We start from the raw sequence: 18,516 nt of genomic DNA on the forward strand, positions 1-18,516 counted from the left end.
GGATGTAAATACATGGAATCAACATTGTTGTAAGTAGAGAAACAAAAGAACAAAAAAAAGTTTTTAGGAGGAATTTTTGGAGCCTTTGTTTTTGATAGCTTTGTTATGATACAGTGTAAATAGACATGCGCTTAACCATGGTAGGAGGGCATGTGTCTCTCAGTCTGGATGCACATTTGTGGCTCTGCTTGCCTCATCTGCAATATCCCACAGACTTTTTATTCTCATGCTTTTTTGTAGGTCTCATTGTAATAACTAATTATGTATGTATTTCTATTGTGTATCTGTACATTTGTATATTATACTACTGATGGTTCAAACAGCACAATGTTGACAGTCTTGTAACCCTTGAATGAATGTGGACAAAAGCATAAACTGGACGGTATAGGATGGCTGGAACGGACATGTACACAAATCCACCAAACTCATCGACTTACAGTTGCACTGTGCCAGAACATTTTTTTGTTTGACAATTCATCTGTTCATCTCTTGATATATTTTCATTGCATCCTAGATCAATATAAAGAACCCGTTGTAGCTGTTTTTGCAGGGAAATATATGTTTTGCTTTTGATACAAATGTTCATTTTTCTATTTCTAATCATTTCGAATCCCTTTATCTTAATGGCCATAGTTCCAGACATGTGTTCAGCAAGGAAACAGTATGTTAACTCCCACTCTCAAACTGCCTGTTTATTTAGAGGATTGTTGCAATGAATTGCTAATAACAACTTACAACTGAAAAAAATATAGCACATCAAAAACCTTTATTTTGCTTCAAAACTGTCAATACAGACAGAGCTGCAATAGTTCTGTCAACAAACACAAATTGGTGTCTTACCCAGTAATTATGAATTTGTGCTCAAATAACTCAATGTCTTCTTTGCTGAACACATGTTGCGTTTTTTTTTTCAACTACAGGGGAGTGGTAGCTTATGTTTTTCGTGCCCCATAAATACAGTATGTGGTGATGTTTTTAATATGGCTATGTGCCTTAATGTATGTTTGATAATGCTCCAGGTAGGGATTGAAAAGAGATCAGTGATACATTACCAGATGCAAATCCTTGTCTGGTAAATGTAAACATGACCCCAGCATAGCGCACATGTTTCAGGGCAACACAATGCCAGTTAGTTTTATTCCCTAGCCTTCTGCTATTGATTGTTTACCTAAAGTGTTGAAACAGTGAATCCGAGTAATTATTAGGTTGAAATGACTTTCTCTACCCCCTTTCTTTTTCCAGTCTGTGATTAAAAAAATATGTCATGGATATTTCTGATAGACACCATCACAATGATTTTACTTTGCATTTCTTACGGCTTAGCTGCTCCAATAAAAAAAAAGGAAGGGGAAGAGAAAAGCTCATACACCAATAAGGTAAAGTTACTGAGTTGTCGAGTTATTGAAGTGTGCAGTCTACATGCCTGTGTTAAATGTGTGCACGTTGAGAGGCACAGTGGAGCAGCTGGCCACGGCAGTCCCAGAGAGGCTCACGAGAGGAAGCAGAGCACACAATGTCAGCTGCTGGCAGATCCCATCATCTAACAGAAGGATGTTAGAGTAGAACTCATATGCAGAACATGCATTACATTTATCAAAACATCCCATCAAACTCTCTGTTTGTGGCTGGAAATACAACCGACTCTCTGCTGGGTGACAGTTATGAGGTAGGGAGAATAAATTATAAAAATATGAATACATTTTTTTTTATAAGAAAATCTAAATAGCCTAAACTAATTTAGCACTATAGGTTACATCATATTTCATTGTTAAAAAGTAGCCTCTCGTGCAAGAATGTATTGCAATTAAGATAAACTGATCATAAACGGTTACATACCATATAATATGCTGTCTAAAATAAAATGTGACTGTTATACTTGATATTCCTAACATAAAATGTGATCAGAATCACTTATTTTTCTTCCCCAGACAAGCATTTTAAATGTGGTTTCTCTGTGTTGAAATCCATACAGTAGGCACAGGCAGAACTGTTGCACATGCATCTCTTGACCGCTCTGCACCTTGGCACAGCCGGTCTCCAGCAGCACCCTGTGATTATCACACTGAATGATAGATTGAAAGAATTTTAGAGGATGCGCCAAGACGAGCCGACCTACATTGGGGCGTGTGTGTTTAGGTGCAGAGAGCAGAAGGAGAGAGTGATGTGGCGGAGCAGAGGGGAGCTGCTGCTGGATTATGTAAAGCACTCCCACAGACCAGAAGTCACAGCGTTCTATGGAAGCTGAAAGCATCTCAGAGATTCACAGTCTTTGTTAGCAGAAGGCTTAGCCATTCACTCAGTGGTCCTGCTCCCACAAGATACACCCCGCATGGCAGGTTGCTATGGACAACCACCGCCACATCCGCTGCCGGAATGTCTATTTGTCTGCATGGAGAGCAGGGTGGGAGGAGGGGTGAGGAGAAAGCGAAAAAAGAGGAAAAACTGGTTGCTGGTTGTGATTCAAATTGGCAGCGAGTGATGAGATTTGGCTCAGCGAGGCCCAGTACTCTACTCCCAGCTTTTAATGGTCACACAAATAGAGCACTTAACCCGGCTTCTCCTCTCATTTAGTCCGGGGTACTAGTCTCGGACAACAGTCTCACACTCTTCCTCTGACCCGCTCTCTCTAAACCCACCTCCCCCCTTGAACCTTTCCCCTGCCACCTTGTGTCCACCTCATCTCAACTCTATGTGTGAAACTTGCTGCTGGGTTGGTCCCAGCCAATACCACCTAAAGCCAGACCAACAGACTGGGAGCCCACACTTTAGCTGAAGCACTCAGATCTGGGTGCCCACTGCAGCACATGCCAACGAGGTGGACTTGAGGAAGTTGGAGGAGGGATAATGGGAAGGTAGATAAAGAATTTGGAGAGTGTATAGGAAAAGGAAAATGGCACTCACAAGTAAAGAAAATGCATCGGTTTAAAATACATCACCTTTCTCCCTCCGCTGTACTCAGCTTATCATCTCATGTACCCACTAACTCTCCGTGGAAGCTTCTTTAATTGGCTTTACTCATGAATATCCCTTTCATACAGCTAGCCATCCACTACGGACATTGTTCCTCTATTCAGCCTCTGCCAACTGCCATGTGCTCTACAAAAGTCTCTGTGCTGTAGCCCCTTGCTATACAACAAAATGTGTCCTTGGCCTCTCGACTTTGAAACAAGACAAGATCTCTGTGGCAAAATGAAGCCGAGGTCGAGCTGAACTCTGGAACTGATCAATCAAAGCAATAGTTCCGTGTTTATGAAACGTGCAATAAAGAGGCTGTGATGACATCATAATAAATAACAACAAGAAAACAGCTGGTGTCGTCTGCTCGTCCTTCTGTGTCAAGTCTGTACTGCTGATGAAAAAGTGTCTCAGTGTGTCTCGAAGTCTCATCCAAAATCTAGAAGTTGAATGCAAGTGTCCCTAGATTTGTCTTGACAGCGACATTGACAACCCCCCTCACCACCACTCTCTCACACACACACACACACACACACACACACACACACACACTCTATTCATAGCGTGTGTTGGCAAATGTTGAAAGACGTCTTTAACACTCCTGCGTAATCTGTTCCCTAAGTGATGGCACTCCAATTAAACCATCCACTGGAGTGCTCACTGCCTTAGGGCAACGCACTCCAGTGTGTAGGCTCAATTCCCTTAAAAAAGACTGAAAAATAAAGGGCCTAAAAAAGAAAAACAATCAACAGTTAGGGTGTCGTTTGTCAGTAGTTGTATGGTCCTACACTGTCAGGTTGTTGATTCGGTTCATGAAAATATTACAGATATTGCAGGTATTCAATGTACTCTGTCTCTCATTTCTGACTCCATCATACTGCCTATCGTTGCTACTTGTGCAGAACTACATGTTGATTATTTTCTTATAGCCAGGCAAAGGTCGCCCTCTGGTGGTAGGGTCGGGTCATTACATAAATTACCAGGAATACGGCAGGAATTTCCATTTCTAATGTACTGCGACACAACATTGTAATCTTTTTATTGTATAATTTACTTCTTTAGACCTCAAGCAGTCAATTAAATGTAACTGAGAAGTTTACGGGAGAAATCATAGTTTTGTAGAATTGCTATGACCAAGTATAGGTTGTGAACCACTAGTTGTTAACAATGCACTGTATTTATCATCTATGTCATTTAAGTACAGTTTTAATCTGTATCATAATCAGTAACTATAGCGGTCAGATAAATGTAGTGGGTAAGAAGTGTAATGGATAATGGATATACTCAAGTATAAAGTACAAGTAATTCAATATTGTACTTATCTGTAGTAGCTGAGTAAATGTACTTAATTACTGTCCACCACTGTTGATTAGTAGTTCAGTTAACACTTGTAGAAGTACCAGAATACCATACTCAAGTAAAAGTACTGTTACTTTAAAAGACATGAGCAACAATACCCCTTCTGTCCAGACCAAAAGACAGGTACTCTGCAGTCTGTGCATACAACTGGTTGTCAATTATAAATATACAACTGCCTCTCAGTGTGGCCTCACAAGAATGAATCACAAAAATGGCAAATTGCATGCAATTTAACACAAATGATCGACAACAAATAAAAAGAGCTACACAACGGCGCCTGAAACTTTTCTTGGACTTAACAGCAAAACAGACGACATGGACGTGCAGAAACAACATCAAACCCACACATATTACAGCACAATCTCAAAACAAGACAATATATTTTATCCTTTCAGGTCAGATTTAAGAAAAACGGCAGCCATGGGGTGGCACAGATCAAGATGGCTACTGATATATTGTTTTGTTTTTCCCACTGTTTTTTTAATGCATCTTCTAAATATTGATACTTAAAAGTGCTGTATGGACCTGGAGTGAAAACCTGAAATTATATCGGTCACTCTGTCCCACCAAATGAACAGTACAGCTTTTATCATGAATATAGTTTAAAATACAATAAAACCCTTAAAAAAGGTATCAAATTCTGACGCTGAACTGGTAGGATGACTTGTGTTATGATCATTTTGAAATTAATACATCATGTAAAAAAAAAAGAGTAATCAATTGCTGAGCCCTCAGCTTGTAGGATAGGATATTGTATATCGGGGGCGTGCTCATTTTAGACCACTGACATATCACAGCTGCTGTTGATCAAATGGTTTTGTAATCAAAGTAACAGAGGATTTTAAAGCAATGAATAAAGCTTTAAATCCTACAACATAAAGCAGCTTTACAAACTGGAAGTTGAAATGCAGATTACACAACGTAAACTGCTGTTTCAAGACTATGACATTTATTCTATATGTCTGACGTGCAGGTATATGTAATGACACGTTTTGCAGTGTTTACGATGGATTCCATTAATTTGTCTATTTGCTCTGTGGATCAGAAACCATTGGAATTTGGGACTTTTCCTTGAAAATAAATGTTCAGGACTGATTATTGGACTGAGTGCACACATTTTCAGCTGAGGTTTTAAATTATTCAGAACCTTTTTGCTTTAAATCCATTTCTCACCCACAATGCCATTTAAACCGGTCTATCTCCTAGCCTTTCAGAGAATTTCTCAAAAATAAATCGGACACAAGAGAAATCAATCAAACTGGGTCCACTTATACATAAATACATCATAATTTAATTGACGTAAATAGACAGTCGACAACACAACCTTATGCGCAAAATATGACATCTTCATTTTCACTTGGTGAGCAAAACACTCGTTACAATAATTTCAACTAAGCAAAAGAACAAACAGATGAGAAGATAGAGGCTTTATATGTCAGTGTAAACACCTATGAGAGATGGACACACACACACACACTCACCATGATGATCCTGATGGCAAATTACACCATGGCTGCCTATAGAAGCATCAGGCACTACACAGACAGAAATTAGTATGAAAAGAGAACATCGATCAAATAGGTCCTTGTCTTACCCTGAGCTCTTCTAACAGCCTTTCTGACATCAGTTTGAATCAGAATACTACCAGGAAGTGTCTATCACACACACCTGCTTCACAGTACGATACTTCGAGTTGGACGGCTCTGTCGTTCCGAGCTTTAAGGCCACCATGTTCTTGACTTCTCTGAACCTGGCCCAAGGTGCATGACGTGTGTGTGTGTGTGTGTGTGTTTCTGTGTGTATGAACACACAGTTGGTATTCCAGGTACCAGAGCTCATAAAGGGGGTGGTTAGTTAAAGGGGTAGGGGGGGGGGCTTCCGATCTCTCCCCTCATTGTACCACCTCTCTAGCTCCATACCAACGCTTTCGAATGAGAGGAGTTTAGCTGCACATGTTCATAGTGCTCTCCGTTGCCCTGAGAAAATGAAAAACACACATTACGTCTATAGTATATAAAGACTTTTATCAAAGTGAGATTGATAAAAGTGCAACATGATGCGACTTACCTTGGATGCAATGGCTTTGAGTTTACCAAGTAGAGAAGGTTTTGTGTACACAATTTCATCCTCCATGTCTCCCTCGTTCTCTCCTTCCATCACAGCACAGCTGTCAGCTCCTGGCATCTCACACTCCTTATTGGCAGATATCACCAAACGGGAGTACTTGTACTCCAACCTAGCAAAGAGACAAGTGACAAAATCAATACTGCAGAAAAAAAACGACTAATGTTGTCATCATGAATATTGACTAAATGTGTGATGTGAAAAATTAAACAGTCAAAGAAAGGATGGGATCAAACAACAGAGGTTTGGAGGAGATGATGAGATAAACGAAAAAAAAAAATCTGATGGAACAGTAAGGACAGTGGAAAAAAGAAAAGAAAGTGATATGGTCGGCATGATGGAGGAAAAGAGGAAGTGGTGTGGACTTGATAGGAAGATAAGTGGAAAAAGGGAAAAAACAAACAATACAAGATAAGGAGGGATAGAGTTAGGAAGGAATACAGGAAGGAAGTAGAGTAGTAGGAAAAGAAAAAAGGAAGGAAATAAGGAAGGAAGTATATAGACAGAAACAAAAAAGCTTGCAGTAAGGAAAAAGGAAATCGTACCTTTTGTTCTTCTTCCAGAAGTAGCAGGTGAGCGAGACGAGCAGCACTGCGGTGAAAGCTCCCATCCCTGCACCAAGCCGTACCCAGAACTCCATGCCCTCACATGGCAATGTTTTCTTTTCAGGCAAGGTCAGACCTCCCATGCACAGCTTTGGTTCAGTCCACACATATAGCAGGTCCTGAGGAAGAACATACACACGTTTAGCAGCAAATAAACCAAAACATACACAGAATACTGTACATACACATTTTCCTCACATACAGTGCAGTCTGTAAGTACTTAATATGCTTTAAATGGAGTGGCTTTACTCCTGCACACTTATTCAAGTGAAACAAAAAACATTAAAGTGCTAACTTTCAAGTTTTAAGAGGGTTTCCATAGAGGCTGCCTGGAGGGGGTTATGAAATAGGCTCTAAATTCTACAGTCAATGGGATGTGGGTGTAAACATCTTTAAATTAAAGCTGTCAGTGCATTGTTTCATTTTAAAACCATTGTGTTTCACTAAAGAACCAAAACAAATCTGTCCTAAAACTTCTGCAATAAATATGTCCACACACACACACACCTGGTGTCCTCCCTTGCAAGCTCCCTCGATCTGATGGTAGTCTCTCTCTGTGCATGTAGGACAGGCTCCTGAGCTCTCCCATAAGAAATTAAAGGTACAGCCGTTGCATGTTCCTGCAGGGCACCGACTGTAATAGCCAAACACAAGCGGTCACCTCGACGTCACAGCATAGATAAGGGTTACAGGTGATATTAGATGGGGAATGAGGGAAACAGTGACAGAGATGTGGTACCTGGGAACGGTGAGCTCTCCTTTAGTGCTCCTCTCTGTGTTACAGCGAACTGTCACCACTGCGCTCCGACCTGACACACAAGATGAGGTCGGCTCCAGGGACCTTAGCAAAGGGAAACACAAAAAGAAAGACCTTAGAGCACAATATTTCTTTGACTTTGATTTTTATTTTTTATTATCGAAATAATAGGAGGTACCTGTAGTAGAAGTTAACATCAGGGACTTTCTTGGTGGTTTGGGGGTACAGCTCCGGACTTGCACTTATTCCATCAAGCGTACTATCAACTGTCACTCCTGTTAATAATATAGAAAGACATTATCTTTTAATGTACGTACAATCAATGCATTTTCGATTTTCTCTCTCCTGTAACATGAATGTGATATTATTTGATAAAAAGACCAACAAGACCAAAGCAATAACAGTGGTATAAAACACACCAAATGCAGTTCTATCACTGTCTGCATCGTATGCTCACTAACCAATTAATGTGTCAGCCAGGTTAATGGACTGTGATGCGAGCGCTGTGTGGAAGCCTCGTCCAGTAGCTGGGATTATTGTTGACTGACAGATGAAGGTCTTGACAGCATTGATTCCCTCTCCTTTCTCTCTCTGGGAGTCGGTAATGGAGAGGTCCGTTACGTTGTCTGTGCATACTGCCAACTGACCCTTAAATTGAAAAAAGAGCAAATAGTAAGGGCATTGCATTGCATTCATACACACAAACGTTGTATTATATTGACTCTGCATGTGTGTGTGTATGTTTTCATCTCATCACACCTTTCCTCCACACAGGCCGATTTTGAAGTGGTGGAAGTACTTGGTTCCTTTGGAGGTAAAGCTTGGACCAATCATCAGTGATCCTACAGACCCAAGGAGGCTGAAGTCATAAGTCAGAGTGGCATTGCCCTCAGTGTGGGTGAAGTGACAGTCACTGTAACATAAACTGTGGTCCTGTATATAAAAAAAAAAAAATTTAAAAAAAAAGAATACATGGATGTGCTTAATAGGAATCATTTAAAAACATTTCCCAATAGTTTGATTCATTTCCCCATTACAAAGAAAAACAAACTTTGTCACTCTTGCTAGCTGGTCCACAGGGTTTGCAGGCGTCCAGGCCCGGTGTGGCATGAGGTACAAGGTATGTGTTACGAGGACACTCTGTGCACTGACTGGTGCGCGTATCTATGTAGTGTCCAGGAGGACACGGGACACACGTAGAGCTGGAGGGTTGGGTGCTGAGGGCACAAGCCCGGCAGCTGGAGGCCACCCCATCGACCGCGTTACTCACCGAGATGGAATAGATTCGCACCACGTCGTTGACGTACCGGCGTACCTGAGAGAGACAAACAGGTACAGAACAATGCTGCTTATAGGTGCTGTGGAGTTTTTTTACTTTTTTCCAGAGACGAACAAAAACCTTGACATATGAGTGTATTGCAACATACAGTATTGCTACTTTATACAAGATGCAGTTCTGTCCTTACTTGAAATGTCCACATTCCTGCTAAACAGGTGTTTTCAAAGAGCAAGTTAATGATTCAAGCTTCAGATAAGTGGGCAAAAAGATAAAGTAGCCTGTTTGATTCGTGGTTAGGTTTAAGCACTAACAGCTCGGCAGATTGTATCTTTACTAGCCAACAATAGGGAGTGTTCAGTGTACCGAGTGTGGGGTGGATTTACGAGACTGACGCCTTTTCCAGTTTTTGCTCGAATGTGCTAAATGTGCTCTTGTTTTTGGACGCAAGACAATTAAAATAAAAGGTTAAACCACAAAACTAGGTTTCCTGACTTTTTGAAGGATCATGTGCTGAAATCCTGGGTCAGTGGCCAGACCTCCACAGCTGAGCACAGAGGAAGGTACTATGAAACATGTGCACTTGCTGAGTGATCTTATTTAACGAAGGGTTTCAGGGGACACATATTTCAGTAACAGCCGTGTGGTTTTCTTTGATTGAAACTAGGGAACTAAGAATACAAAATTAAAAACACGAAAAAGAATAAAAGGACATTAAAAGCAAAAAATTATATATTTTCAGTAGTTAACACATACTTACATCTGAAGGTTGGTTTGTCCTCTGAAAAGCCCATGTGTAGGAAACCGAGGCATTCTGTGTCATGATGTGTGTGTAGGTCTGTCTTTTTTTCGTTCTCTCCCATGACTCTACCACTGTAGTACTCTTCCGGTTTACATCCTAAAGAACAACATTTTTACTCCACCTATATAACAATGTATCTGTTGCAGCAAAGCAAACATCTGTCAGGAGCTATCTCACCATCATGAAGTAGAACTCACAGTCTGCAACACACACGGTTTCAAATTCAAATGTGGTGCGACCAAACTCCGTCGCAGAATGGCTCGACATGGACGTAGGGAGCCTGGTGGCAGATGAAAAAAAAGACGAGTGAATCAGTCACAGCAAAACAAAAAGAGGCAGCTGAGGGATGAGAATGAAAAAAAACATGGCTGTACTTACTTGAAGCCAGGAACGTGGATGTTGAGGATGAGGTAATCATTATCCGAGCTCCCTGCTCCACTCTGGATATGATCACCTGCCACCTCCCAGCCTAGAGGACAGGACAAATCTACATTACTTTACTATTAAAATAATATTTAGATAACATTGACATTAAAAGGACAGTGTGTCGATGTGGTGGCATCTAGCAGTCTGGTTGCAGATTGCAACCAACTGAAACCCCCTTCGCTCACTTCCTCCCTCCAAAACTGCGATAGCGTGAGACACAGAAAGGAAAATCATGGCAACTCTGTTTGACTTGCTCAGAGGCCATCCTTAGGAGCAACGGAAGTTAGGCGCTGGCTTGCGGTTCCACTCTGTGTGTTACGTTTCCGCAGTTTCACAAGAGTGGAGAACTACAGTGGCCTTCAGGTGATGTAAAAAAGGAAAAGGCTCTCTCTAGAGCCAGTGTTTGGTTTGTCCGTCCTGGGGCTACTGTTAAAACATGGCGGTTCAACCAGCTGACACCATGAAGCGGACCAGCTCTGTCTGTAGACATGAAAGGCTCATTCTATGTCAACGAAAAAACAAAACGATGCTTTCAGGAGATTATACACTAATGAAAACATTTCTGAAAAATAGTTCAACAATCGGTAAGAAAACCTTATTTATCATCTTGCAGAGAATCCGATGCGAGGATATCACTTGCATGTCTGTGTAGAATCTATCTGAGCACAGGAGCGTTGCGGTCACCATGAGGTTAAGCAACCATTAAAGGCTCCCGAAAGTTACTGGCCCCGGCAAAGCCAAGTTTGCTATCTCTTGTCTTCAACTTTATATTTACCACACAGAATTAAGAATCAATCTTCTTCTCTTACTTTTGGAAGAAAGCACATGTCCCACAATGTTGACATGTTCCTTTAAGAGAGGCATTCAGAAACAGAATGACCAATAAAGAGAGAGATCACTATTGGACACTTATGACTTGCCAAATATACTCACCGTTCATACCATCACATTTGGAGTTGCCAACATTGAAACAGGAGGTCTTCATGTTTGCAGGAAGAATATTCCACCATTTATACTCGTAACCCAAGGTGGGCTCAGTTCCTGCTGGACACCGATCACATGCTGGGGGATCAACACAATGAACAAAAGTAACTAAAGGAAATCGGCAGGGAGGATTAAAAATATACAAGTCAAGAGAGTTCTCAGTACGTTTCATCCCATCAGAATAGGTCCCAGGTGGGCATGGGGAGCAGGTGGCCGTGTCATTGTTATAGAAACCAGGGTTACAGGGGGGGCAGGGCTCCCGTTCTCCACTTGGAGGCAACGACTCAGCTCCAGTCACACCCTCCAGACAGATTTTAGGTTCAATCCACTTATATATGACCTGCGTCTAAAATTACACAGAGATGTAGGGTCATGGACAAGAAACTGTGATTACAGAATGGGATTTCTCTCTGTATTTTTCACTCACCTTGCCTTCTTGGTCACATGCTGTGTGGATCTGGGAATAGTCCTTCCTTGAACACGGAAGTCTGTCCTTACACACAGCAGATCCCTCAGCTTGGAAAAGAAAAGGCAAAAGGATATAAAAGAGAAAAAAAGGTCTTTCGTGTAAATAATGTAATATAATTTACACAGAACCCTGCAAATACTGTCACACTTTAATAATAATAATAACCGTTCTCAAACACACTGCAGAGAATTAAACATAAAGGCCATGCAGCTAAATCACTAAGGAAGAGAACCATTCAGATAAAATACAGTAGAGTAAATACATTTGAAAAATATGTGATACAAGATGTGAATGCAGATGAGGAAGAAAAGAATAGTAAAAAATGGTGTGCTCTTGAAGAAGAGCGCTTTGGCAGGAGACTAAAAACACAGCAGTGAAGCACAGGAGTCATACAATATGCATCAAGAGGTGTACTGAATTAAATATGTAATATGTTCTGAATACTCCAACCTTCTTACTATCACTTTTCAGTGACTTTTCTCAAACAGGACACACATTCACAGCATAATCTGAGAAATCTTAGACGTGAAAATACTTTATATCACAGCTAGTTAAAAAAAGAGAAAAAAAGCAGTCTTTTCATTTAATTTATTTAGACTATGTTAGAATTTAAAAAATGTCAGATCAGTCAACCATGTTTCTGTTATTATAACTAATTTACTACCTTCTGTTGATTTGGAGCAGGATCTAGCACAGTGACTGCCTTACATGTGCAAATGTATTCTAGTAAATCCCTGTTGAGAAACATACTAATGTAGATCTGCAAGCATTGTACATCTAGCCTCAGAAAAAACATAGAAGCTTTATGAAAAATACAAGAGCATACTGGCTACATCCTGTGGCAAAATCTGCACCAAAACCCGCAACTCCCTGGTTTCAAAGATTAAATATCCAACATACCGTGTTGCTGTGCAACATGTGCACATCTTCTAGTGCGTGTTCCTACCTGCATACTGAGTGGTAGTGTTACAGGGGGTGCAGGAGCTGGCCCCGTGGCCGGCGTAGGTGTCCCGAGGACAGGGGTCACATGCAGTGGATCCTGGGACTCGGCTGAACGTCCCCAGCTTACATGGGAAACACTCTGATGTGTAGGCCACTCCTGGGAGAAGGAAATGCAAGAATGAGGATGAAAAGGGAAATCGTTGTTAATTAAGTGCATTGATTACAGAGAGAAGTTGGAAATTTCTTACTGACCTTCTATTTGAACATTTTTCAGCAAAACAGGCTTCACCCCTTTGGCCCTCATCAGGACCCCACCAGTCCTCCAGTACAGGATGTTGGTGCCAGATTTCAGGTTCACCTAGAATACATGTGTTTTCATGTCTCATCAGTCAAGCTGTGCCAGTGCGGTCGTTAAGAGCACATTTAATTATGGCTTTGCTTTACGTAGCGCCAATTGACAAGATATGCCATCTTAAAAGGAACTGATGACATTTCTTTTTACAATCAACACTGGAAATGATGAAGGCACTTGTGAATGACAAGGTAGTACAAACTGTAAACCATACTTTTGTGTTTCATTTGGACTTCTTTGGTTAAGATTTCATTCAAATCAAAATCACCAAATCAACGGCAACGAAGAAGATCTTAATAAAATATAATTTATTTTTATATATATATATATATATATATATATATATGCTATTGACGATTTCAGCCCATGAAGAATTCATGAACCGTTACTGATTGGTTAGGGTGACACTCAAAACTAATTATGTTTAGAAAAAACAAAGCGACAAACTGGCAGCTGCAATAACTAAATCGCACAAATTTGCAAGATTGGCCCAAATGCTTGAGCTGGGCCGTCACCGCATATGATCAGGTCATTTAAAATAGAAAAAAAAAGCATAAAACTGGACTATGACTAATCTGGAATCCTGTTTATATCCACCCATTTCTTGCTGCTACACCTTAATTGAACACATTTATTGTGGTAGAGCGAGGCCAGCTGCCAAAGATGTGTCCTCCCAGGCTATTGTTCATCTCACGTCATGCAACACTTACCGTGTGGGTTGCCCATTCACCATGATTGGTGCGCTTGAGCCACTTCGTATCAGCAGACTGATCCATCTCCTGACATTGGTCATTCTGGATCTAAACACACAAATAATCAATGTCAATCAGCTGAAACTCTCACCTCTTGTATGGCAGTGTGGTGTTTTATGGCTTCAATGTTCATTATATACGCAGTCACGCATTACCCAATAACAAACATTAAAGTGACTTGTTGTCTATTGGCAGAACCGTGTGTTGTTTATTGAACAATACAACATCTGTCTTTCATAGTTGAGAATAAATAAAAAGAGGCCTCCGTTACAGATCACCAAATCTTTCCGGCACACCTGCCTTCAATTAAACACTAAATAAGGGACTCATCATTTGACTCGGCATTGCAGATAAAAGTACAGGTGCAACAATCAATGTTAGTTATGGCTCTGTTCTATTTAAGCAGTGCACCATGTCAGTGAGCCAGAATGCACAATGCAGGGCCTTGGAATTCAGCCAAAAATAATATTGTGTTTTTTTCTGCTATGTCGTGTCAGTGTGCCTGCCACGAGAAAGGCCTACAAATATACTAGACTAAGTCTAGTATAGCGTGTTGTCGGATTCATGCATTAGTACTGTGCCATTTAATTTGAGGACATTATGATGAGTGAATTGCTTGAGGTGTGTATACACTGGCAGTGTAAACACAAACGCACAATGGACACACAAACAGCATCCATTTCAATAGATACATCGATAGACAAAAAAGACAAAAGCAAAAAGATAAAAAAGGAATGAATATTTGAAACTCACAAAGAACTCAAACAGCAAGTTGTTGTCTAGATACTGGTACTCAAAGCTGACAGAGCCCTGTTTCTTCAGATGAACAGCATAGATAAGAGAGACCGTGCATTCATCCCTGTTGGATTCCAGATAGTTTCCTTGAGGCACCCAGGTAGAACTGCAAGGAAAAACATATATAGTTGGTTTTACACTCGCGATCCCAATTTTGGTTTTTCTCCCGTCCTAACCGCACACCTGTTGCAGGTGAGCCTGTCGTCTCTGTGGGGATTGTACTCCAGTGAGGTTGGCAGGCTACTGAATCCAGCAGGCATGGAATCCCATTGGTCGAAGCGGATGCCGCTTCCGAGGGAGTAGCTTCCTGCTGCACACGGGGTACACTCCTGAGCCGACATCTCGAGGAACTCCCCGGCCTCGCATGAGAAGGCTGGAGGAAACCAAAGGGTACAGAGGGGTGGAAAGAAGAGGAACATGAGTCATTTCCCAACTATCTTTCAAGTCTGCTGCAAAAATCATGAACACAATGTAGAGTGGCACAGACTGAAGCCATGCAAATCACTGCCGCATTCACTATAATGTAGCCCCAGTGATCAGGAACTTAATCCTTACATCCTGTTACACACCTTTCTGTCTCAGCACTTTTTGCTCACTGAGCAGCCCTCATGTCTTTTGCACCTGCCAATGTTTGACAGCGTCAGCTTCAGCTTTTCCTCATACCTGAGCTGGTCAAATGTCATCGTGATGACTCACTGTGCTTTAAAAACAACCAATGCAAAATGTGTGCACGTACGCAATTTATGTAGCACATACAAGCAGGTGTACGTTCATGTGTGCAGAGGGAAGTGCTTGCTGGTGTGATTAGGGTAGTTTGCTGTGGCATTAATTTTTATGGTCACATAATTAATTGGTGACAGTTAACTGTATTAACTGAGCCTCTTGCGATGCCTTACAGTTAAATGCATCACATCTAATCATAATCATCATATTAAATCATCATCATATCTAATGCAAGATGTGTTGTCCAATTGCAATGGGGAAACAGGTGTCTGGTGTTTTTACAGTGAAATCTGTAGGAGTTTGAAGGAGGAAACAAAAAACGTCAAAATAACAAAAGGTGAGGCATGCAACATGAAGAGGGAAATAGCTACAAGTAATTTCACCATCCTGATCTATTCATATTGTGAGAAACACTATAGCTGTCCATCAACATGCAACCACTTATGGGAGTTATCTTTCATCTATCAAACACACAATTATGATCTCAGCATGTGTTGCGACAGCGCAGGACAAACCTGTTCCAGGGAGTTCTAACAAAAGAGCAAACTTGATTGAAAACCTTGTAGGAAATTAGTGTGTTTTTACCAAATTAAAATCTGCCTTCCTGGTTCCATCATGAAAAGGCCAATTTCACTACAATTGGGATGTCTTTGAGCACCCTATTCTCAATAAAAATAAGTATTTAACACTCTCTGTGACTCACCTTTTACTTAGCAGACCTGTTTCCATGGCAAAACATTAGCACTGATCTGTAATGATTATTTATATGGCCAACGAATAAGTGTGTCCATTTAAAAGCCCTGTCAACCGACTGTCTTTTTATTCTATTCATTTATAACTAAGATGCTCTATTTGGACAGATGTTGGAGGAACACCAACATCACCAGTTACTGCACCACATATTACAGCCATACGATTATTGTGATCGCCTAAATGGCCCCTATTAATGATTAAGCAAAGAGCAATTATGTGACAGTGTTTTGTTCTGAGAGTATTGGCCTGTGGCTTTGCTCTGTAGTTGGTTGGAGAATTTCCAAACAGGGTCAGTCAGGTTGAAGTGGCGGAAATTCCAGGCTACTGATAAGAAGGTGAGCTATACACATGTACATCCACTTTCACACACAAACAAAAACACACACACACTACTTACTGCACTCTGTGCCACGTACTGGCTCCGGTAGTCCAGTGCAATCCCCGGGATTCTGTGGGATGGCCACTCTCCACCGAGATCCTGTGCTGTCACACTCTGTGTACTCATAGTAGTAGTCCGTCTGCCAATTACACACAAACAAAACATCTGCATTAGAAAGCAGGCATCACGACAGTCTTGGATCCAAACAATTAGTAAATGTAGGTCAGAGGCAGGTCAGTAAGCACCACAAGAGGCCTGAACCCACATCAGAGCTCTGAGTCATCTCATTCTGGGTGAGAATGCATCAGAGCAGACTGAATGGCTGCTGCTGCTGCTGCTGCTGCTGCTTTAGCAACCAGCACAGAAATTAACTTCCGTAACTAGCTGCTCTGGGCTTTCAAAACATGACCGCCTGTTACGCTGCGTTATCTCTCAAGCCACAACCACTCTTCTCTTAAGGATACACAACATACCATCTCCAGGGTGATGGAACCGGGGGGAGGGGGGTGGCAGCAGGCGGAGGCGTTTTACCAGCAGCTTTTTTTACATTTTCAGGATGACAAGTCAGACGTTTGACGACCACATGTTATAGTTGTAATCTATCGTCTGGTGCAAAATCCATTAACTTGATGTTCTCGCCTCTCTCCATATTTCCATCCACAGAGGAGGGTGGCCTAATTTCTGACAGTTTACATAATGTTGCTCCTTGAGCCAAACCAGATTTTGACACCGCAGCACATGCAGGCTGTTGTGTGCAGACTGATTTTCCTTGGTGTGTGTGTGTGTGTGGGTCTGGACATAGAGCTCAGTCACACTGATGATAATAAGAAAATAAGCAGAATTGAGCACAACTGCTGTCCAAAATCAAGCTATTATTAAAATTACAGCTGCAGTGATTACAGATATGAGAAATGTTAGCAGTGTGGTTGTATTCTGAACTCTGTTGAATTGAAAGTATCTCTTGTGACTCCTGCTGTGGTCAAACATTGATGTGGCAGACTGTAATACTAATCTCATCCTGAGAGTCTTAAAACCAAGATATCAGCTCTGGTGTCATGCTTTGTCATTCCACAACATGTTGCACCATAAAGCCCTTCACGGGATAGCTGCATAATCCCTCAACCAGTGTGAAAAGACAGATTGAGTCAATAACGTAAAGGAATGTTGCTCCTCTATCTTGGGATCGACTCTCTGCTTTGAGACAGAGCTGCCAGCCTGGACTTCGGAGGTGTTGAGCGGAGCCTGACCAGAGGGAAGGAAAGGCCAGTCTGTGCAGGAAACTGATAACAGCCTGAACAGCACTCGAGTGGTGAAGTTCAACATGCACCAGACCTCATCAGAGATCCGTGTTGTTCAAACGTGTTTTCTTAACAAAGACAGCCATGATTAAAAAGTGCATTCGTCTTAGCACCTGCTGCAAATGATGATTAAATCAAATATTATACCATAAATTGACCCGGAAACGTGTCATACATTTTTAATCGTATTTGACGTGGATTACCAACTTGCTGACAGCGTGTGGAGACATAGGAGCGCCTATCTGTGCGTTTTTTTCTTCTAATTGCCATCCCCGTTCGTGAGCTCTAACAACAGGATGAAGCTTCATTGATCGACTGTGGCATCTCTCACCTCGCTACACAGGCGATGTCCTTTGGTCTCTTCAATCAAGCGGAGCGTACAGAGGATGAGAGCGTAATTGGCGAAGAACCAAGCCGAGGACCGCATTGTGGATCATCGAGGGGGAGAGAACAACAACCACAATCCGGATGGACGAGTGAAGCCGACCCTAAACCCGAGGCAGCGACCAGCGGACACCTGCTTCTGTCGCCTCTCTCGTTGTAACCCTTACCACCTGCGATTATCCTCAGACTGCGCGCCCCAGGGCTTACTCATCACAATCAAGCGAGGCAGAATAAAAGAGCATTTCCGGTTACGCTTTTCAAAGTAAACCTCGCGATGCGTATGTGAAGGAATCGACGGTCACCGGTTTATTATTACATGGCTGTTTTTTTCCCGCTTCATTTGTGATACAATTTTGTTTTTGTGTAGCCTACACCAGTGTC

At 41.6% G+C, this 18,516-nt stretch overlaps 1 protein-coding gene across 1 annotated transcript; it reads right to left on the minus strand.

Moving 5' to 3' along the window:
• Nucleotides 1-6,179: 6,179 nt before the first annotated feature.
• On the minus strand, nucleotides 6,180-18,178 carry elapor2a (endosome-lysosome associated apoptosis and autophagy regulator family member 2a; the record flags this gene model as incomplete). The annotated part of the gene is made up of 22 exons (XM_079224163.1): nucleotides 6,180-6,290; nucleotides 6,382-6,550; nucleotides 6,984-7,162; nucleotides 7,551-7,677; nucleotides 7,783-7,884; nucleotides 7,979-8,075; nucleotides 8,262-8,448; nucleotides 8,560-8,733; nucleotides 8,852-9,115; nucleotides 9,837-9,974; nucleotides 10,056-10,158; nucleotides 10,257-10,347; nucleotides 11,238-11,366; nucleotides 11,454-11,634; nucleotides 11,716-11,804; nucleotides 12,704-12,856; nucleotides 12,952-13,057; nucleotides 13,762-13,851; nucleotides 14,557-14,704; nucleotides 14,782-14,971; nucleotides 16,472-16,592; nucleotides 18,083-18,178. 22 exons carry the CDS (start codon nucleotides 18,176-18,178, stop codon nucleotides 6,222-6,224), a joined length of 3,003 nt encoding a protein of 1,000 aa, XP_079080289.1. The 3' UTR covers nucleotides 6,180-6,221.
• Between the last annotated feature and the right edge of the window lie 338 nt (nucleotides 18,179-18,516).

The sequence above is a fragment of the Taurulus bubalis genome, assembly GCF_910589615.1.
Source record: "Taurulus bubalis genome assembly, chromosome: 9".
Classification (NCBI taxonomy): Eukaryota; Metazoa; Chordata; class Actinopteri; order Perciformes; family Cottidae; genus Taurulus; species Taurulus bubalis.